Source organism: Dama dama, chromosome 22, assembly GCF_033118175.1.
Source record: "Dama dama isolate Ldn47 chromosome 22, ASM3311817v1, whole genome shotgun sequence".
Classification (NCBI taxonomy): Eukaryota; Metazoa; Chordata; class Mammalia; order Artiodactyla; family Cervidae; genus Dama; species Dama dama.
Window position 1 is genome coordinate 7364721 of NC_083702.1, and position 22021 is coordinate 7386741.

Sequence of the window (22021 nt, forward strand, 5' to 3'; positions counted from 1 at the left end):
CGAAGGAACAGTACCGAGAGCCTTGGGCTGCGTGCCCTGGAGCGCCCGATCCGAGGACCGCTCGCGGCGGGCCTTCAGGGAGGGTCTCGGTGGGGCGCTCCGCCGGTGCGGGGCCCGCCGCGCCCCCGCCCTCCCGCCGCTGCGGCCGCGCTCCTCCCCCGGCCCTGCCTCCCTCCCGCCTGCCCTCCTTCCCCCGCTCCCTCCCTCCCCCGCCCGCCCGAGCCCGCGCGGAGCCGGAGCCGCAGCCAGAGCGCGGGCAGCGCGGAGCGGGCGGCGGGAAGGCAGTGGTATCCGGCGGCCCGCCGCCCCCGCTAGGCCCGGGACCCGCACACCCGCCGGGCCGGGACCGCGCGCAGGCGAGGACCCGCCGCCCGGCCCGGGGTAGGGGCAGTCCCAGGGCGCCGACTGGCCGGCTCGGGTCCGAGGTGAGCCTCCGAAGAGTACGCGCCCACCGGAGACGCGGCCCCGCGAGGCCCAGACCGAACCCCGCCCCAGGACCTGGGGTCCTCGCGGGAGGCTGACGACACAGACGGTGTCTTCCAGGAGCCAGCGGCAGGGCGGCGAGGCGGGTGCGATCCCAGCCGGCGCGGACCAGCGGGCCCGGAGCTCGGCGGGACGGAGCCGCGGCGCGCCGCCATGCGCCGGGTGCTGTAGCCGAAGGCGCGGGCCCGATGGAGCGGGCCGGGGTGCGGGGGCTGCGCGGCCGCCGCGGGCTGCCGGGGCTCGGGCTTGGGCTCTGGCTGGCGCTGCTGCTGGCGCGGCCGCCGTCGGGCCGCGCGGGGGCCCCCGAGGCGCAGGAGCCGGCGGCTCCGGGCACAGCGGCCCCAGCCGGGGGCGACCGCTGCCGCGGCTACTACGATGTGATGGGCCAGTGGGACCCGCCCTTCAACTGCAGCTCGGGCGCCTACAACTTCTGCTGCGGCACGTGCGGCTACCGCTTCTGCTGCCACGACGGGCCGCGGCGCCTGGACCAGAGCCGCTGCTCCAACTACGACACGCCGGCCTGGGTGCAGACTGGCCGGCCGCCCGCGCGCGCCCGCGACGCCGCCGCGCCCCGGGACCCGGGCCGCGAACGCAGCCACACGGCCGTCTACGCGGTGTGCGGCGTCGCCGCGCTGCTGGTGCTAGCGGGCATCGGGGCGCGCCTGGGCCTGGAGAGAGCGCACAGCCCGCGCGCGCGGCGCACCGTGACCAGGTGAGCGCGCGCGGCCCGGGGCCGAGGCCCGGGACCCCCTCCTCGCCCCCTGGACGGCCAGCCTGCCGGGTGGGCTCCCCCTCGAGATCCTTCGTTCTTCCTGACCCTCTGGGACCTCCGGTCCTCTCAACAACCCCCCCCTCCAGGTTTTGCCTCCCCGCTTCTGACTGTCTCCATGTCTGTTTCTCCCCCCATCCCCCCTTCACGGAGGGAGACAGCTGATACCGCGCCGTCTCCCCTTGACCTTCCGGCGGGAGCTGGGTGCTGAGCCGCCTTCCCCCGCGGCTCCCGCCTCCTCCGGAGTTGGGGGGAGGGCAGGTCGCTTGACAGAGGGCACAAAATCCGTGCCTAGGGGAGGAGGCCTGGGGCCCGAGCCCAACTAGCGCTGGGGTTGGGCGTTGTGCACTGATGTAGCATCGGGCGTCTCAGGTCCCCAGGGAAGGGACATTTTCTGTGGCTCCCTTGGCTCTCTCCCCTCCTGCTTCCCTTCCCACTCCCCACCCCCCACCCCACCCCCAAAGCTGTGACTCAGGCCTGACCTTATTTCCCTAGTGTTCTTAGAAGACTTCCCCATCTCACCCCACTCAGTGCCCCCTGGCTAGAAGGGGATCCGAATTGGGAGCCGTACAGGTTCATTTTGGCTGCGGTCTGGACAGGTGCTGAGTTCTGAGTTTTGTGTTAAGTGGGGGTCACAGGACTCAGGTTCCCTACCTCAGCTGGGAAAGGGACTCTGGGATTCAGTGTCCCAAACCTGAAACCCTCACCCACACCCCATACCCCAACACACACTCACATGCCCCCAGTCACCCCATGTCCTGGGGCCTGTGCCCTCCTCTCTCACTCATCCAGGCCCGGCTCCCCTGGGTGTGTGGGCTGCAGACACGGTGTGCGACAGGCTGGTACTTAGTAGTGATCGCGGAGAGAGGCCCCCATGCCTGGGCGGGCTAGGTGTTAATGCTTCCCCACTCCTAGACTTCCCTCAGGGGCAGGAGGGCTTCCTTGGCACTCTGTGGGACCCCTCACCTCCAGACCACCCAGCCCACCTGCTGTAAGGCAGCTGTAGGCTGGAACCGGGACTGGAACCCTGGCTTCAGCCGCTGTGCTGCGTGCGATGTGGTGCCTCTCACCCTGGGTGCTGGATGCTTCCGGAGCAGGGCCTGGGCCTCCTGAGCTTGGAGCCTCCTGGAGCTGGGTGAGGGGGAGAGGACAGGGCCTGTCCTTGGTCCGAGCGGGGCAGCAGGACCTGGGGGCCATGATGGTGGAGGGGAACAGCTGTAGCAGCCTAGGGACACATTCATCCGGAACCCACTTTGTCCTCAGGGGACCAGGAAGCAGGTCTAGTGATGCTTCGGGAAGAGCCGGGCCACCCCTGATGTGCTGTGTCGCGTGGGCCAGTGTCTTTTTCTGTCTGGGCTTTAGGCTCCTATGTGCCCTGACTCCATTTCTTTTTTGGGGAGACCTGGAGCTTGTGTGTGGGTGTGCTCTGAGTCCCTGCCCTCCTCCCCTCAAGTCACACCCTTAATTCTGCTTTGTTGAGCTTGCTGGTCAGGGAAGGCTTCTCAGACGGCTTGGTGGGGAGTCCGAGTCTGTCTCTAGAGAAAGTTTGTGCAAAGGCTCAGAGGCATGAAAATCTCTCAAGTATTTGGGAGAGCTGGCTGGTGGGTGCTCAGAGATGAGACCACGGGGGAGAGCAGCCAAGGAGTGAGCAGGGCACGTGGATCAGCTCAGGCAGCCGCTAGGAGACCTTCAGCTCCTGCCACATTGCAGCCAACTGCGCCCATCCCAGGTGTCCCATCTCCATGGGCTTCAGCATGAATCAGTCATTTGAGGCCCCAGCGAGGAGAAAATCATGGGTTCTGGACTCTGAAGGCAGCTGGGCTGAAGGCTGGGTTTGGCTGTCTGTGGGGAAGGCTCAGTCAGATCCCGTCACAGCTGGGTGGGGGCTGGGTGTCCCGGTACCAAGGTCACACAGCCTTTGGTGCGGGGCTGGCACTGCGGGGTCTCCTGGCTCCTCCTTCCCCTCACTGTCCATCCTCCCTGCTTGTGCTGGCAGCTAAGTCCTGGAACACAGCAGAAACCCCTGCGGCAAGAGGGGAGGAAGGCAGGCAGGTTAAAAAAAAAAGGCTTCCTGGTAGAGGAAGGATTCTGGTGGGCTTTGAAGAATGAGTAGGAGTTTTCCCAGAGGAGACGGAGAAGGAGTAGCACAAAGCCCAGGAGCCAGAGATGCTCGGATGCTTGTGTTGAGAGAGGGGGCGCAACATGGAGGGTCTTGGGGAGTAGACTCCAGAAAGGGGAGGGGGGGAACCTTTGGAAAATAAAGTGGTCCTGGTTACATATGACCGCATTAGTTTCCTGACCTGCTCTGAGAGTCGGCCATGTTGGGGCTACAGGTCATGTCTGGGAGAGGAAACTAGATGTTTGAGGTTAATCACTGGGGAGAGGGGAGGCCAGAGGGGTTGAAAGAGCTGCCCAGGGCCACACAGTGAGAAGTCATGGCGGGGGCTGCCTCTGATGGGCCAGACCTGGCTGATGGGGAAACAGGCTGCCTGTCACCACTCTTTCCCCACAGGACACTGACGGAGCTCCTGAAGCAGCCCGGCCCCCAGGAGCCACTGCCTCCACCTCTGGGCCCACCTCTGGGTAGCTGTGTCCAGGTGCAGATGGGTGATGGCCTTCCCCGGGGCTCCCCCCACAAAAGCACAGGTGAGGCGGCTAGTGGCCTGGCCTTTGTTGATCCACAGCACAGAGCTGCCTTGTCAGGAGGGCCTGGGAGCAAGGGACCCGGGCGCTGAGGCTGTGTGCCGTTTCCCAGATCGAAGTGAGCTTCCTGCCTCTGTGAGGGGACTAGCCAGCCTCTGTGAGGCAACTAGTCAGCTCCTTGTGGTGCACAGAGTCCCTCCCGGGGTCCTGCAACCTCCAGCCTCTGGAACTCTGTGAAGAAGAGTCCAGATTCAGGGATGCCCAGTTCAGACTCTGGGTCTGCCTGGTCCTAGGCTCTGGCTCAGAGCCCTGGGGTCTGACTGGTCTGTGTCTGTGGCCTCTTGTGGGCCTTTTCCTTCCAGCTGGTGCCTCCTTCTTGGACTCCTGCTGGTGACACAGGCTTGACAGCACCTCCCCTCCCCCCACTATGGGTTCCAATCCTCAAACATTCTCTTCCTCTCTGGGAGAAGCCGATTCTGAGCCCCAGCGCCAGGCTCCAATCGAACAAGCTGGCAAGTCATCCGTTAGATGAGCACCCCCTCAGGGCTGGCTGCTATTATTCACGTTTATTCTGAGCCAGGCCCTGTCCGAGGTACTGTAGATTCTGCCGTCAGGAGACAGAGGAGGAATAAGTTCCTAAGTCATCTCACAAGTTATCGTTAATTGCCCTTGGGGAGTGGGCTGCAAAGAGGTGCGGGATGTCTTCCAGTCAGCGAGCCGAGTCTCATCTCCTCCTTCCAGATAAGAAACGCCCCAACAACGTGCCCCTGGGTTCGGTGACTGCGGGGCCCCCACGCGCACCCCGGCTGCAGGGCGGCAGCAACTTGACGCTGCAGCCCGACTTCGCCAAGTACGCCACCCTCAAGGCAGCCTCGCTCAAGGCCGCAGGTGAGAGGCAGGGTTTGTGCGGGGGGCGCCGGGCCCACTGCACCCGCGGAGGTGCAAGCGCCTGGATTGCATAGTTCGGCGTCCCAGTTCTAAAGTTCCCGGCGCTCCAGCCAGCGTCCGCATCGCCCCCTCGCCGATCGGTTCCCATGCCTTCGCCGCACCGCATCCCTCTCTGATCAGGCCGCGGGTCTGGGGCCGGATAGCCGAATGTAGAGCCGGGAGCGTAGCCTGAGTGGGTCTGAGCCGGCAGGCGCTGAGGCCCCGCCCCCGGGACCTGACCACGCCCCGAGGCCTGACCCCGCCCCCCGGGACCTGGCCACGCCCCGAGGTCTAGGTCTGGCCCCGACCCCGACTCAAGGCTGTCTGGACCCGCAGAGGCCTCCGCGCCAGATTTCTACCGGCGTTTTCCCGCCACGGAACCCGCCCCGCTGACCCTCCCGGTGCGAGCCCGGAGGCCTCCCGAGGACTTGCCTGAGCTGCTCGACGCCTGCCCCTGGGCGCCCCCGGGCTACGCGCCCCCTGCCGGCTCCACCCCATCGGACCACTACAAGGCCTGGACCGCCGGCCGCCCAGTCCGGCCCGCTACCCGCGGCCACCTGGCGGTTCACGCCTCCCCCGCGCCGCGACGGGCGGGCCACGCGCCCCGGAGCCAGTTCAGCGTGGAGAAGCTGCCCGAGGCCTTCAGCCCGCAGGCCCCTGGCCTTTACGGCAGCGCGGTCCGCGGACCCCGGCACCTGAGCACCAACAGCAAAGCTGAGGTCACCGTGTGAAGAAGGGGCTGCCGATTCTCTTGGAGGCGTTGCAGCGCCGGGAGCCCTCTTCTGCCCAGGAGACTTGCCACGGGCCTCATCGGGTGGGCCCAGGCCGTGGAAGGAGGGGTGCCAGCCTTGAAGTCCAGCCCTTCTGCCTGCCCAGACTGAACCAGGAGAAGCCTTGGAGTCTTGCAGGGCTGAGGCCCACTGGATAAGGCCAGTGGTTCTGTCCTGGGGGCTCCTTGTGTAAGTAAACCCTTTTCTGTGACTCCCATCCCTGAGAATAAAGGGGCCCCAGCTTGGCTCTGAGAGGCACTGATGGTGGAGGTGTTGGTCATTGACTGGACAGACGGCAGTGCCAGCAGAGGGCACAGCATGTGCAAGAGCAGAGGACTGAGAGCTGGTGGGCAAGCGCTCTGGGAGATGGGGAGAAGTAGTTGGTGAGGGTGATCAGGGCTGAAAGCCAGCCGGAATGTCCACACCAGGAGGAGCCATGGGAGAGGGGGCAGCTAGGCCCCAGCCATCTTGGAGGTTGGCACAGGAGAGACAGCTGGTGGGCCCCCGAGGGTCCATGCCCCTGAACGGAGGAGAGCCCCTCCAGCCAGTCACCTGCTTGACTTGGCTGAGCCTGGATGATCCTCATTGACATTGTCTGGCCCTGGGCCGGCCCCTGGGCTGCAGGCCACTTGGCCAGCTTGGCCCGGGGCCACCCCCCTGATGGGCGTAGGCAGTGGGCCGGGAGACAGCTGGTGCTCAGGATGGGGGAGCCTGCTCCCAGTGGCTGTTCTGGGGGAAACGGGGATAGGGCTGCTGGACCCAGAGCCTTGGCAGTGCCCCCACCAGGGTGCTTGTCCCCCCTCAGGCTTGGCGCTGCCAGCTCTCCCTTTTCCTGGCTGTGGCCCAGGGCACTGCCAACACCCTGCGTGCATTAAGTTCCTCTGTGCCAGGCACTGGTGGGAGGTTGAGGGCTGGGTTATGCCCCTCACTGGATATCTTAGGCATGGTATACTGTCTTAATAACAATGGCTGCCATTTGCTATTTCTTCTATTTAATCCTCACGAAAGCCCCGTGAGTGTGTGGCTGGACAGATGAGGAAACTGAGGTCCTGAGACCTCAGTACCATGCCAAGGTCACCCAACTGACGGCAGTTTAGGACTCTTCCGTATTCTGCCGGCACTGTGGATCTGGTGGCGGAATGGCAGTGTGTGTTGGCAGAGGGGCCCCATGCTCCCTGTCAGTCTCTGGCCTTCCTCCTGCTGGCTGGGCTGCCCTGAGGCCCCCAAACCCTCCAGCTCTTCACCTGTAGGAGGGTCCACCTTGCCCTTTCTTACATTCTCTTGAGAAAACCAAAGCCCAGAAGCCCCAGGTCAGAACAGAGCCCAGGGTCCATGGTTATGCCTGCAGTGGGGACCCCCATGGCTCACAGGGAAGGTGGCTCTCACACCCTCAACCCAGGGTGGGGGGGGGGTGCCCCCAAGAGGATCCTGCAGCTGTATGGAGCTGGGGGAGGGGGGTGGGTGCTGAGTCACGGATCCCGTAGAGACTCACAAAAGGATTGGGTTCCTGGGCACACATCAGCCACCCACAGCCACCCACCCTGGTGACACAGGCCCTGGAGACGCTGGGCTGGGAGGTGGGCGTGACCTCGTTGCTTGTTCAGTCCCAAGGGGCCCTGGATCTCCATCTCAGGGGGCCAGGCCTCCACTGGAAATGCTACTCTAGTGACTGTGGACAAGGACCAACTACAGCGGCCCCCCCAACCCCCCACCCCGACAGGCTGTTCTGGCCCTTGGGACAGTGGCCTTCTGTATGTCCTTCAGAGAAGGGAGTGGCTTAGATGGCTCAAGGGTCCTGGCCCATTTCTCAGCCGGGGGCTGGGTTATGGACCACGCACTTCGGCCCCGACTCATCCCCACGGGCCTTGCTGACCCGCCTGCCCACATGGCCCCCGCACTCCTTGTGGCCTGGCCCCTCCCCAGCCTCACAGGCCCTCCCTACAAACTGGCACTTCACGTGCGCCGGGTGGTGCACACTGGCCAGCAGGCCATCACAGGCAGGGGCTGGCTGTCTGCACAGGCTTGTGGAGGCTGAAGGGACGCCCCCCCACCCCTGCCACCCGCACTTCCAAGGGGACCTGGCTGGGAAGCACAGGAGCTGGACTCAGATGTGACCTGCAAGCCACATCTCAGAAACTCTCTGCCTCCAAGGAGATGGGGAAACCCAACTGAGGAGAGGCTTCTCAGGGGTGAACCCAGGAGGGCTTAGCACCCCAAATCCCAAAGAACTGCTGCCGTCTGCTAAGCTGCCAGCGCTGTGTCCTGCATACAGTGACCTCTGACCCCAGCACCACCACCACCAACACCCCTTTTTGCCCAGGTCTGTCCCAGCCCTGCAGTGTGAGCCAGACAGCTGGCGCTGGGAGGATGGGGCCAGGAGCATGGGCAGGCAAGGAAGGTCTGTCAGCCCAAAGCCCCTGGGACCTCTTGGCAAAGGGGGAGAGATGACCCCTGGTTCCGGACCCACTGGAGGCCGAGCCACGCAGCCACCTGGCCGGTCACCCCAGCAGTCACACCACAGACCCCACACGCTTCACGCCGGGTGGTACCAATCTGTGTTTATTCAATAACCTACATCCAGGACACAGTGAATGATTCCGTATCAAGGAAGCCACAGGCATCGCCCACATTTCAGTGAAAAACCCACCCCCTCCCCCCCCGAAACCATCATGAGAAAAGGCACGGTATATACACATGACACAAAGGCTGGCTCACCCAGGGGGCAGGGGCCATAAATTAAGGTGGGGGCAGAAGAGAAAAAGTGGGTGAGGTCCAAGGTCGTGGGTGAAGCCTGCTCTCGGTATGAAGGGAGCCCTTGCTGTTTGTACCCTCAGTCTGTGCTGGGGCCCCTGCCCACTTTCTGCCCCAACCAGCCCAAGGGGGTGAGAGGCACAGGGAGGGAGGAGGGCAGCCCCTCCTGGCCTCCCCGCAGGCCCCGGGTGCCAGGCAGCCCTCAGGCCCCAGGAGAAATGGCCTCAGGTAGATGCCAAGCCTGGGCATCCAGAAAAGTGGGGCCACTCTTCCTCATAGGACCCCCTCAAGGAAGGGGGCTTTGATCCTAGTACCCACCTCGGGCAACCCTGTGCCCACCTCAAAAAGGGGCTTGTCTGGGGACGGGTTGGGGTCTGGTCCCTGCCAGCCTGGCTTATGTTCAGGTCAAGAATTAGGGATAAAAATAGACCGTGGAGGTAGGAGTTGGGGTGGGAGGGAGCCCAAGAGAGCGGAGAACCCACATTGAAGGCCCCTGGTCCTCAGTCCTGGTGGGTGACTCTCTCTCCCAGCCCCCTGGGGGTGTACCCCGAGACTGGGCTGACATCCCAGGAGGCGGGGGAGTGGGAAGGAACAGGACAATTAAATAAGACCATTTATTTTTTAAAAAAATTAAAAAATAATGCCAACACAATTTCACCCATCCCCAAGCCTGCCCCCTGCCTCCCACCCACCTCCCCAGGGCTGGGCTCGCTCCTCCCTTGGCTGTCCTGTGTAATGAAGAGAAAACAATGAATTCTCTTTGTCAGGTACAGGGGAGGGGACGTGGACCCGGGGAGAGAAATAAAGATGCCACAGCAACTCAGCCTTGCATCACAGCAACTCCAAGCACATAGATATAAAAACATTCATATAAAAGGGGGGTGTGCTGGGCACAGCGCCACGGGTGGAGCGCATGGTACCCAGAGACCTATGTCCCGCAGAGGGAAAGCCTGATTAAAAAAAAAAAACAAGGAAGCAGGAAAAGGGAGTGGGGAGATTTTCAGAGGAAAAAAGAGTCCTGGGAGGGCTGGAGGTGGGACTGGGCAGCCTGGGAGCTCCCCCTGCCACTTTCAAGTCAGGGAACCCCCATTTCCTGCCCGCCCTATCTTTCCCGCTCAGGCCCACTGGGGCCTCTCTCCGCAGCAGCTCCCAGGGGCCCACTAGCCAGAGGTGGTCCAGAAGCCTTGGCAGGTGACCGCTCCAAAGCCAAGGTTTGTCCCTCAGCTCCCACAGGGAAGAGGAGAGAGACACAAGAGACAGAGGAGGAGGCAAAGACTGAGAGACAAACAAAGAGGGAGAGACAGAGGGAGGAGGGAGAGACTCAGAGACAGAGGAGGAGGGAGAGAGACGGAGGGAGGAGGGAGACAGAGGGAGGGGAAAGAGAGACAGAGGAAGGTGGGATAGAGACAGAGGGAGGAGGGAGAGAGACAGAGGGAGGGGAGAGAGAGACAGAAGGAAGAGGGAGAGACAGAGGAGGGAGAGACTCAGAGACAAAGCAGGAGGGAGAGAGATAGATGGAGGAGGGAGAGAGACAGAGGGAGGAGGGAGAGACTCAGAGACAGAGGAGACTCAGAGACAGAGGGAGCTGGAGAGTGACCAAGGGAGGTGGCGGCCGAGGTGGGCAGAGCCCCGTGGTCAGGAGGCGGCGATGGCGGTGCCGCCCCCCAGCTTGACAATCATCTGCTGGCAGTCGTTGCATGAGCGCCGGTCGCCCACCTTCTCCAGGGTGCGGGCAGCCTCAGCCAGCAGCACGGCCCGCTGGCCCGGGGAGGACAGGAAGGAGAGGGGGAGGTGGCGGCAGGCCAGGAGGATGGCAGTGGCCCGCTCTCGCTGTCCGGGCCAGGCGTCCGTCTCTCCTGTGGGAACCAGGAGACACACATACCCACTGAGAGCCCGCTACAACGCGGTGCTGTCCCCAGGGCTCGGTGAGAACTTGTGTATCTAAGTCCCCCGCCCCCAGGCAGGGGAGGTTCAGCTCAACAGACAGATGAGCTGACCCTGGCGGGCGCCACATACATTACTCTATCATTCTGTGATGGGGCTGAGATGGGGCCCAGCTCCCGCGCTGGGACAACACCCCCCACCATCCCCTTCTCACTCTGGAGAAGCTGGACCCACAACAACCTGACCGAGGCCCGTCCAGCCCCACAGCGCCTCTCGGACCTGCCCTGGCTACCCGCCACATCAGGCTGCCCTCCCCGGCCCGACGGCCCGCCCCGGCCCGAGCCGGCTCACCGTGCTTGGCGTTCTGAGCCGTGCGCCGGCGCAGGCTGTGCTCCAGCAGCTGGTGGGTGCGGGTGGGGCTGGCTCCCGCCATCAGGCGCACGGTGGCTTCATGCAGGAACACCTGGCGGGCCCAGGGACACAAGCCTGGCGTCCTCACCTGTCTGTGTCCCTGGGGGCATCCCTCCCTGCAGCATCGCATCTGCCCCCTGACCACACCCCTTCTCCTCTCCACGACACCCTGCCCTGCTCACCCTTTGAAAACAACCTCTCCCGTCCTCACTCTGACCCCGGACACACGCCTGGCAGGAAAGGGGAACAGCACAGGCCAGCTGGTGGGGCTGGAGCGAGAGAGCACGCCGAGAGGCAGGCTAAGGGCCACCTCTGCGGACGGTGATGGGAGAGCACCGATGTGCGCTCCGGGGTGTGAGGACAAATAGGCGGCGTGAACCCTCACGACGCTGGAGGCTGCCTCCAGCTTGAAAACAGGACAGAGGAGAGGCAGGGGGACAGCTCGAGGCGGCTTGGGGGCCTGTGTCCTTTGGTTTCTTCAGAAACGATCTCTTCTTCAGAGTTCAGAAGGTCTCCAGGAGGAAGACCTGTGGCTCTTCTGTCAACTGGAGTCACCGACGGGGGCGGGGAGGTCAGAAGGGGTCTCCCTAGGTCTCTAGTTCCTTTTACACCCCAACACCTCAGGGTGTGAGGAGGGTGGCGCTGCCCTGGAAGGGCAGGGTGAGGCGGGGAAGGGAGAGGCAGGTGGGGATGTTTTCTGAGGAGGCCTGTGAGGAGGCCGCCGCCCCTGGGTGCACTTCCTCTTTCCTACCGTGAAGGGGGTGGTTCTCACATGACTATTTCATCTGCAGTGTCTGTCCTGGCTCCCTGCAATCCCATGAGGGTCCCAGAGCACTCGAGGGTGAGGGCAGCTGTACCCCAAACCCTTCTTTTTTGCACATTTCCAAATACAACCCTTCCCCACCCCTAACACTGGCCTTCTCACTTGAATTTTTGGAAAACAATTCAGGGAAAATATGTTGAGTTGTATTACTCCTGATTAGCAATAAAGGTAAACATGGGAACAATTTGAATCCACTAAGTGGGTTATACAACTGCCCTCATTGCCAAGGGGATGTTACGTGGAGAGTTCTCAAGCACAGAACTAAAGCCCCAGTGGCCCAGAAAAAGCATTAAACACATTTCTAGGGGATCCTGACACCCACTATGAAAACCTAGCCGCGCTCCCTCGTGGCCGTCCCACCCCTCCTCACACAGACTAGGGGCCCCTTCTCGCTCCCTCGTGTTAACTGGTAAGGCGAGCGCTCAGCTGGCCTGTCTGTGCCATGCGGACTGCTCACTGCCACGCACCAGGGTTGGGCACACATAGCATGAGCCAAACAAAGGGATGAACGGCACCCAGCCCAGGACCTGACATGTCAGCCGACTCCATGACCCCACGCCAGAGTTGGGCTGGGTTCTGGCGCCTCGATCCACCCTCCCTGGCAGCAGGCTGGGCCTTACCTTGCGGTAGGCCGGGCGGAAGCTGTGTGCCAGCCTGCGCAGGCTGCCCAGATCCCGCTGGAAGCCAGCCAGCTCGGCGCCCGATGCGTGGTAGGTTTCCCCCAGGGCTTGGCTGGCTCCGGCCTGCTTCTGCCACAGCGCTGTCCGCAGCGACAGGAGCAGGTCACAGGTCAGCAGCTGGACCACCTGCGGGGTGGGCCATGAGGAAGGAGAAGGTGACTGGCTGGTTACCACGGCAAGGGTCCCTGCACCCACCAGGTCTTCCCCGACCAGACACCTGGAAGCTCTGGGATGAAAGGGGAGCCCCAGAAAATCAGGGAGCAAGAGAACCGCCAGGGAGTGAGCTTCAGTTCATGTCATCTAGTTCTTCCCACGGCCCCTGTAGGGAGATCTGCTCTTCCATCGAGCGGGTGAGGAAGCCAAGGCTCAGAAAGGGGCAGTGCCTCATGGAGGAGACAATGGGGAGAGCAGGAATAAAACCGGGGTGGTTCTGACAGGAAATCGCTGGCCCCTCCCACCTCTGGGAGCCCCTCCCACCTCCGGGAGCCCATGGGTGGCCTAGAGGCCCTGTCCTTGCAGGGCAATCAGAACCTGGAGATGGAGGAGCAGGGATCAGAGGCTCGCTTCCACGGATGGGGCCCAGGTCTGGCCCTAGTGGCCTCTGTGGTGGGCGGGGGAGACAGGAACCCAAGAAGGCAGACCCACAGAGAGGCTCAATGCTGGGGTTCGGATCTACTGGTCTAGTCTTTCACGGATTCCTGTCCATAGCTACGTGGCCTTGACACATGACCTCACCTCTGAGCCTGTTTTCCCACCCACAAAACCGGCACCACACAGGGCTGCAGGGTCACAAAGGAGAGTCACAAAGGAGCACTGGCCTCAGCCCAGGCTGGTGTGGCCTAGCTCACCCTCAGCGCCAGGGAAAGTGCTTCTCAAGGTGGCTCATGTGCTGCCCTCAGGCGCCGATGGACGCCTCCAGGCCGTTCCCATCTCATTCAGCCTGGCGTCCCCTTCTCCAGGGTGCTGCCCCACACCTCCCACCCCCGACCCTGCCTCACACCTGTATGTTGCCTGACCCTCGGCCACAGTGGTTTTTTGGCACTGGTGGAGAACATGGATGAGACCCTTCTCCTCGACCAAAGGTAGCATTTCTGAGAGGTGAGGTAGCAGCCTGGGGCTGAATTCTGCCTCTGACGGACGCTAGCCTCTGTGGGGGCCCCTTCTTCCAGGCGCACTTTCCCACACAGGTGCCTGCAGCCTCTCTCTCCTCCTCACACTCATCTGCGGCTCCATGAAGACAAACACTACTGGGCCCAGCAGAGGAACCACCCAGAGCGAGCCTCGGGCCCTGCGGGCGCACCTGTCCTGCAGGGCTGGCATGTCATCTCGGGTTCACCGCAGGCTCCGGGTCCAGGGAGGACCTCAGCCAGAGGTGCCAGACCAACCCTAGTGAGGGCCTCGGAGTCCGACCCTCAGGACACACCTCCGGCCTCCCTCTCCAGAGTGAACCAGGCTCCTCCTGGTGAGCAAACGCCGCCTCCCCTCCCCTGCCCCGGACCCCGGACAGCCCTGCCTCGCGCCCCAGCAGTGACACAGTCCCTCTAGCAAGGCACGGGGGAGTCTCTCGAGGGCCGGGCAGGCCTCTGTGATGCACTGTGGAAACATTGCACGGGTACCGCCAGAACATGCAATGCAACTACAATGCACCACAGCCGCCCGCTCCAGGGTGTGCGCGCGAGGGGCGGGGGCCGGAGCAGATGCGTGCCCTGGCCAGCTGAGGTCCACCTGGGGCTGACCGAGCCGAGGGCCCGCAGGACCCGGGACCCAGATGGGAACATGCTGGTCCCAAGTACTGAAAGGAAAACCCCTGGACCACCGGGCCAGGTTCTGGGGGAGGGGCTGCTACCTGGCCTGCCTTTCGCGCAGCCCCACAGGCCGGGTGGCTCACGGCAGGTCAGAGTGCTCTCTCCCAGCAGAGATGAGCACCACCCCCGGGGCCAGATACGCCCCCACTCACATGGTTGAGGTCAGGGTCATAGGTGGCCCCACTGACGTTGAGGCTGCTCCACAAGTGGCCACTGGCCCTCTCGCAGTGGCAGAAGGAACTCTGCTGCCCGTCTGCCTTCCCAGAGAGCGAGGCGTGCATGGCTCTGCAGGTGTGGAAGATGGCCTTCACCAGGGGGCTCCTGGGCGGTGACAGAGGCGAGAGGCAAGAGGTCAGCGCACATCACCTGGGCAGAATGAAGGTTGGGAGCCCAAGCCAGCCACTGCCATCCCCACATTGTTGTGACATGTGGGTCTGCTGGACCAAAGGCCACCATAATGGTTCTAGGTCCCAGCTCCAGACTGGAAATGCCGGCCCTGAGCGAGGGATGCTCCCTGGCCCTAAGCAGGGAGCATTTCTTCACTCCAGAAATGTGCACACTCCTAGTGAGGGAGTCGGATGATCAACACATTAGATGCTGACTGTGTAAAGCCAGGCGCTGCGACGGCCATGAAGGAAAGTCACCCGGAGCCAGGGCATGGCATTTTATAAAGGATGACCAAGGACGTCCTCACAGAAAAGGTGACACTGGTGCAGAAGGAACTCGAGGGAAGCAGGCACGTGGATTTCTAGGGAGGAGGGTTCTGGAAAGAGGCATGGCAGGTGCAAAGGCCCTGAGTGTCTGACACATGTGAGAACATCCAGGCGGGAGCATGGCTGCAGGAGGAAGTGAGGGGAGTGGAGGAGAGCAGGCGCTGAACGAGGCTCTTCTCAGCCTCTGACCCGGCTCCAGGCTCCAGGCTCCAGGCTCCAGGCAACCGGAGCTCATCTCTGCTCCCTTCCTCACTCCTCGCCTCTGCTGACGCGGCTGCCTTTGCCTGGAATACCCATTCCCCACTTATTCCCGAGACCTGTTTCACCTGCTGGCCCTCTGGTCCGCCTTCTCCTGCCCAGCCCCCTGCAAGCCTCCTCTTGCTGCCCCCTGGCTCAGGCCCCCTGCTCCCCCGACACCGGCTGTAGGTTTGTGAGCCTCCTGCCCTCACCAGGTGCTGTGTGAACTCCTGAAGACTGACCTGCCTCTGGCCCAGAACGCCTTCCCATGATGTGCTGCCTGCTTCCTGGGAGCTGAGACTGGCCCCTGGCATAGGCCACGGCTCCCAGAGTGGAGAGCTGAGTGGGGCGGGCCACTATCTATTTGCTTATGGCCATAACTCACTGCCTCGTTCACTGTGGCCTCCCAGAACCTAGAACTCAGCTGACACCAAGTACGCCCTCAGCTAAGCACTCGTTGAGTGGATAATGGAATCGTGGAGGGGTGCAGGAGACCCCCAAATGTGGCATGTGACCAAGGGGAAGGGATCAGAGACCCCGGCCCCACCACCAGCAGTCACCCAAGATGGTCACTTAAACAATCTGTGCCTCAAGGGGAAGATGGTACATGTCTGTGTGTGGCTGAGTCCCTCTGCTGTTCACCTGAAACTATCATAACATTGTTAATCTGCTATACTCCAACATAAGATAAAAGGTTAAAAAAAAAAGTAGAAGAGCACAAAGTAAAAAAAAAAAAAACCCGTGAGTCAGTTTACTCTTCTCTACAGAGCCACAGTACCACTCGCCACGCCCTGTGGGGACATACGACATCGGCCCTGTTATCTGCACCCACTCGCTAAGGTACACAGGCCGGGTGCTCAACTCTGGAGAAACAGCCTCATTTCATGGAGATCAGGGAGAGAGTGGGGAGGTTGGGGTGGGGGGGCGTCCCACAGCATCACCACAACCAAAGAGCAAAGGGGCCCCAGGGTGGCTGAATTTGGGGAGAGGGAATGCCTGCAGGGGTTTTAGCTGCACCCCAGGGCCTGTTCTTAGAAGTGAGATGACTTTAGACGGTCTACCTGCTGGGCCTCAGTCTGCTTGGGTGCGTCAGCTGGAAGACAACACACCCTGGTGGGCGTTCACTGGTCAGAGTTTAAAAGGGGGTTACTTAAATGAAATTGGGAGTGGTGAAGCTGCCTAAACCTGCTTTTCTCGGCTCCCTCCTGCTCTCCCGGGTAAGTGCCCGCTTGGCGGGAAACACGACAGCCTTGGCTCTAAGGGAAGCCCCAGTGAGGCCTTCCTGCCTTGGGGCATTTCACAATTTCTTCAAGTGGCAGAAGATGTCAGGGACACTCAGATCCAGTCAGAAGCAGCCAGGATGTTGGCAGGCTGCCCGCCACTACAGGCCAAATGCCCCCAAGAGGCAGGCATGAGTCCCCAAGAGGAATGTCAAAAGCTATCTGGTGATGCCTTGTGCTAAAGGCCTTTTTAGTGATACGGCTGATGGGGTGGAGGGTGGTCGAGAGGAAATGAGACTCAGCCCCGGCACACGAGAGGATCCCCGGGCCTCAGAAGCCAGAACTGGCCTGCCGGGCTCCACCGGGACCTTCTGTAGTAGAAGGAGCCACCAGCTCTCCCTGCCCATCAGTCTGTGTGAGGAGCCCTGGGAGCATGGGGACAGACAGACACAGACACACACACACACACACACACACAGACACACACACACACACACCTCGCCACGTCTGGAGTCTCCACGGTGCCCTTGCCCCCTCGCTTCATCTCTCCATCTGTTGTGCTGTCCCCAGGCTGCCTGACCCTTCACGCTGATGGCCACGCAGACCTGCTCCCTGCCCCCACTAACCCAGCGAGCCTGGCACCCGCTGGCACCAGGGGCTCCCCTGGAGAGAAGCGGGCAAGAGGTCAAGGAGGGCTACGCACTCTGTCACTTCCAGGGCCTGGGGGACTCGCTCCACTTCAGTGAAGTGAGTGCGCACAGCGGCGTCATCTCCCTGGAGCCAGCTGATGGCCATGGTGATGGCGGACGTCCACCACCGACAGACGACGTCTGGGCCTAGAGGCAAACAGAACCAAATGCTGCTCAAGCACTGTGGAAACTAGAGCCCCCCTGTTCCTGTTGTCTCTCCCTCCAGACGACAAGCTGGGGCCTGTGGGCTGCCCTCTCACACCCACCAGCCCCATCTCAGAACATGTTTGGCAATTTGCCTTAACAGCCTTAAAAATGTTCACTCCTATTAACCTAGGAATCTCATTTTTGAAAATCCATCACAAAGAAATGAGCCTAAATAGAGAAAAAAAAGACGTTCACTGTGGTGTTAGTTTTTAAGGAAGAAGCTGGAAACAACCCAAACTTCCAACGGTTGTGAAAAACAGTGTTTCCAGGATATGTATAGTAACGATGCGGGTAACATCTTTCTAGTGTTTTCCTCTCTCAGGCCTAGTTTCTCAGTGAACCTGCACATGAAATGCCTAAGAGCGCACTGTTTTCTCAACTAGGAAATGAGACACACCATGAGGTCAGAGGTTGCGATGGGGAGGCTGCTTCCCTGCGATCCTGCCCTCCGTGGGGAGAGTCGTCAGAGGAAGCTCCACGCTCTCTCCTGCAGCCTCAGCCACGCAAGAGGCAGCAGCTCTCGTGTTGTCATCTGGAGGGCAGTTTAGAGACAGAAGCAAAGAATGTCCTGCTGCCAGTTCAGTCAGCAGTTGTGCGGCCACCCAAGGCAGTGGGTGCCGGAGCAGTACGGACACCGGATGAAAGGCCTCTCCAGCAGAGTGTCAGACCCAAGAGCAGCCCCAGGGACCACTGTGTACTGAAAGGTGAGTCTCCCCACCAGCTCCCGGGGCCTGGACCACTTGCTGCCCATTCTGAGCATCTGGGAGCATTCCTGACTTGTCCCGGCCAGCCAGAGCCTGGGCAGCATCACAGACTCACTCATCGTCCCATTTCTAGTAGCATCGTGATTTCCTGACCCCAAAACACAGCCCAGCGAGGGGAACTGTGGATGAGGGTGATGTGGGGACTGCAGATACACACCTCAGAGCCAGAGAAGGTTTGAGTGGCAGACTCATAACTAACCCTGGACCCCCGAGACACAAGGGCTGTGAAGAACTGAGTCAAGCAACCTGAGGCCCGTGGAGCCGCCTGCAAGATGCTTACCAAGGGCCGACTTGAGCACAGAGCTGCTGGAGAAGGGGGGGGTCACAATCCCCACGGAGTCCACAAAAGAGTTAAGTAATTTCAGGTATTCGAGAGCACTGGAGAATTCACTGCAAAGAAAAGAAAGGGTCCCACGCACATCAGAATGTATACAAGGACCTCACTCATGGCCTGGCTGGTCAGCCCCCAGCTCTGAGGCCCACAGGGCCAGGCACACCCCGAACACTGCCCCACCAACCACTCCGGCTCACCCCAGGCTGCCCTGACACTGTTTCTGACACTCTGCAGGAAGAGCAAGGTTTCTCTTTCATCCCTTGCCTTTCAAGACCCAATTCAACCGTGGTCTCTGCCCAGAAGTTTTCTGATCCCCCAGGTAGGAGATCCCCTCTCTGCCCAGGTGCACTCTCATCAGGACCTGGGCCTTGAATGAGAGCGATGCTGGCACCTGTCTGCCTCTCAGGTCTGACTCTGTGAAGGAAAGACTGTGCTCAGTGACTCCGTAAGAATAAGACACCACCTGACCTCTCAGTACAAGTCTGGGTCCCCAAGATGTTTGGGCCAGAGGCGTCTGCCTTCTGCTGAGCTTCCCATGCTCCATTCCACAGGCCACCCTCCCCCTGCCAAAGGGCAAAGCAAAAAAAATCAAATCCCCAACCTGCTCCAAGAACTGACTCCACTCAGTGAAGAGACAGGTAGAAAGGAGAAAAGGGGGAAGTGATATACTTGGTGGGTCACCAAGAGGCAAAGAAGCCAGCTCTGAGCCCACAGAGGGCTCTCGTAGGGCTGCCAGGCTTGAGACATCAACATCAAAGAGTCACTGGATTTCCCTGCAGTGGCCACACTGGGGCTCGTTTCCTTAAGGGAGGTGGATCTCAGAGCTCCATCTGTGCTACCCAGGGGGGTAGCCTGAAGCAGGGGTGGGGCGGGGGGGAGGGCATATCCAAGGTCCTACCAGCTCTCCTCTTCCTGGTCTGCAGCTTTCTTCTTGGCCTGAGGTTTTACCAAGGACTCCACAGCTCGCTCCAGCAGGTTCTTACAGAAGGCCTGGTGCACCTGGGCGATGGGGTCGGCTAAGAGAAGAGGAAGCCAGGAGAGGGGTGAGTGGGGCTCACGTATGAGCTCAGTTTGTCCTACAGAGAAAACAAAGTGTGGGGGAGGGACCCACTGAATGGGGCCAAACCTCCCCAACCAAACCCCAGAACTGCTCGCTGAACAGTCAGAAGTCGGGGGTGGACATGGGGAGGGTGGTCAAGTCCAAGACTACATGAGTCCTGGACTGGCTCCAGTGGGGGGCGTGAGGGGTGCTGTGTCTCCTGGCACAAGACTCAGTCCTTTCATTCAAGGCTGGGAGCAGTAAGGTGATGGCCACGACCCTCGTCAGCAAACAGAAACCAGGAAGATGGACAGCCACCCCAAGTCTCAGAGGCCACCCCTTCTCCCACGGCTCAGGAGGATGGCCACCGAGACCCCTACCTGACAGGCTGAGGAAGAGCCAGCTCCCGCTTACAGCCTTCACACAAGACTTGTGGCCAGAAGTTGTCTGGCCGAGCAGATTAAACAAGAAGCCTGGCAATGCTTGGCAATGACAGCTGCCTGTCACCAAGTCCCCCGACTGGCAGGCCCCAAACAGGACGTCACCAGGCCCTTCCCCTCATTCACACGCCACAGACGTGTGGGTTTCAACTTGACAAGGACAGGGAGGCAGGACACTTGGGAATATATTCTGGGTGACAAGGCCTAGAACCAGAGCCACCAGAGGCGTGACGGCCAGGGGCAGCCTCCACTGCGGACAGAGCAGCCTGGCCACGCATCCGAGACTGATGATGGCTTCTGCTTTTGCCCTTCCTCTCTGGGGTCGTGCGTCATTTTTACTTTGAACAACAGAATTACTGAGAAGAAACGACAGTGGACCCTGCCATTCTCAAAAAATGCTTTACACACACCCCTGAACCTGCCGACCACGTCTGACTCCCCACACTCCCAGTTCAGAGAGAGGAAAAGTGCAGACAGCACAAAGCCGCTGGCTGCTCAAGCCTGGGCCAACCTGACCGGCCTCTCCCGCCCGCTCCGAGGCCGGGCGAGTCGACTCTGATCACCGTCAGAAACCAAGGGCCAGCCAGCCAGCCTCTTCCCCTGACGCCCGGAGCCCTGTCTCTGCCACCACCCTGAGCACTTGACGACCGTCTGTCGCCTGTTGTTCCCTAACTGCTCTGTCCATGTCTGTCTGTTTTCCGGCAGGAGGGGGAGACCGGGGCCAGTGAGCAGCTCCTCCACACCTGCTGAATCTCCACAGCGCCCGGCACAAGGGCAAGATTCCGGCTGGCACTCAGTCACCCTTGGAGATGTGTGGCGGGGTGACTGATGCCAGGATCAAGGGCTGAGTGGCCCAGTGGCGAGCTGCAAACCCAGCTTCGCTGGCGACCAGGCTCACAAGCTCCTGAGTGTAAAGAACTCACAGCCGAGGCACCCTATGTTTCCATGTGTCTTGGGGCAGCACCGGGGGCCCCCAGGGGCCAAGGCATTCTCACCTGGGTTCCTCTGTGCACAGTACAGACTCTCCTTGGCAGCCGACTTCACCGACCAGCTCCGCTCCATGAAAAACTTCTGGCCCAGGGGATGGCAGAGCCAGCGCAGCGAGTCGGGGACGGCACTGCGCTCGGGGCCACACAGGCTCTGGGCGCGGCTGAGGAAGTAGCTCTGTGGAAGGACAAAGACCACTGTGACACCAGGCTGGCGGACACCAGCTGCGGCCAGCAGGAGGCCGTCAGAAAGTGGTGGAGGCAGGTTAGGGAAGGGTGGCCAGCAGGAGGGCTGGGACCCTCCACGCCAGCAAGTAGACACCCCCATGGAAACCAGGGCGATGGCTCCAGGGGAACCTGCCAGGCTCAATGACAAACCCCAGAGGGAAGGGGTTGGTGGCTCAAGGCACCCTTGGGGACTTGGCTGCACCCTGTCCTGCTGGGTCTGCCCAACCCGACCTGAATCTTGTTCTTGGCCGTGCTGGCATCCAACCTGCTGAGCTAAGCCAGGCTCTCCCAGGCCCCCCTGCCCCCCCACAGCATGCCCGCCCTCAACCTTGTCCAACCCTGCATTCCAGCCAGGCGGCCCCCTGGGTCCTGAGACTTTTTCTTATCTACCATTTTAATTACATATCTTTCAGAGTATTTTTAGGTAAAACTGTGTTCTGCTTTGACTCATTTTCATCTCTTTCATCTCCGAGTGTGAAGAGTTTAGAACAGGCACCCGGCAAGTGGCCGGCGACTGTCATTTACAGTCGCTATCAGTCTAGAAAGCACCAGAGTGAGAGGGCCGCCATGAGGCTCGTCCAGGACGCAAGCAGGCCTGCGTGATCCCCCCTTTCAAGGCTGGCCTAGCAAGGGCTTTGTCCACCCTCCGGAGAACCCCCTAGGGTCCTCCCTGGTGGTCCAGTGGTTAAGAACCCGCCTTGCAGTGCAGGTAGACATGGGTTCGATCCCTGTTTGAGGAACTAAGATCCCATATTCTGTGCAGCAACTGAGCTCATGTGCTGCCAACTACTGAGCCTGCACGCTGCAACTAGAGAGTCCACGTGCAGTGATGAAGATCCTGTGTGCCACAACTGAGACCCAACACAGCCAAGCACATAAATAAATGAATATTGAAAAAAAAAGAGAGACAGAGACCACCCCCCCGCCCACTGCCATCCCTGGGTGAGCCCCTGATGAGAACATTGGTTTCGTGAGGAAAAGACTCTGAAAGCCTCTTTACTAGAGAGCTCCTGCTTCTGAAGCCCCTCTTCTGCCCATAAGATAACATCACTCCAGGGCCCAGGGATAAGCCTGCAGGGACAATGATATCCATCCATGTTTTCAGAAATTGTGTCATTTTTTTGACTGCAAGGAGATCCAACCAGTCAATCCTAAAGGAAATCACCCCTAAATATTCACTGGAAGGACTGATGCTGAAGCTCCAATACTTTGGCCACC

At 61.0% G+C, this 22021-nt stretch overlaps 2 protein-coding genes across 2 annotated transcripts in view; one reads left to right on the plus strand and one right to left on the minus strand.

Moving 5' to 3' along the window:
* The first annotated feature begins 264 nt into the window (after positions 1-264).
* SHISA8 (shisa family member 8) lies at positions 265-5844 on the plus strand. Its single transcript, XM_061124428.1, has 5 exons — positions 265-425; positions 544-1195; positions 3765-3898; positions 4637-4783; positions 5159-5844. Exons 2-5 carry the CDS (start codon positions 672-674, stop codon positions 5551-5553), a joined length of 1200 nt encoding a protein of 399 aa, XP_060980411.1. The 5' UTR covers positions 265-425; positions 544-671; the 3' UTR covers positions 5554-5844.
* Positions 5845-8130: 2286 nt separating this feature from the next.
* Positions 8131-22021, minus strand: part of SREBF2 (sterol regulatory element binding transcription factor 2) — a 56539-nt gene continuing 42648 nt past the window's right edge. Inside the window, exons 12-19 of the mRNA XM_061124429.1 lie at positions 20585-20753; positions 19009-19126; positions 18057-18166; positions 16820-16952; positions 14099-14267; positions 12082-12267; positions 10579-10690; positions 8131-10199 (exon numbers count right to left, since the gene is read on the minus strand). Of these exons, the coding sequence (XP_060980412.1) occupies positions 9979-10199; positions 10579-10690; positions 12082-12267; positions 14099-14267; positions 16820-16952; positions 18057-18166; positions 19009-19126; positions 20585-20753 (1218 nt within the window). The 3' untranslated portion in view covers positions 8131-9978. The remainder of the gene's footprint in view (positions 10200-10578; positions 10691-12081; positions 12268-14098; positions 14268-16819; positions 16953-18056; positions 18167-19008; positions 19127-20584; positions 20754-22021) is intronic.

Coding starts and splice junctions, on each gene's coding strand:
- SHISA8 (XM_061124428.1), top strand. CDS start 672: ATGGAGCGGGCCGGGGTGCGGGGGCTGCGCGGCCGCCGCGGGCTGCCG. Junction 1,196..3,764: donor GCGCGGCGCACCGTGACCAG/GTGAGCGCGCGC, acceptor CTTTCCCCACAG/GACACTGACGGAGCTCCTGA. Junction 4,784..5,158: donor AGCCTCGCTCAAGGCCGCAG/GTGAGAGGCAGG, acceptor CTGGACCCGCAG/AGGCCTCCGCGCCAGATTTC.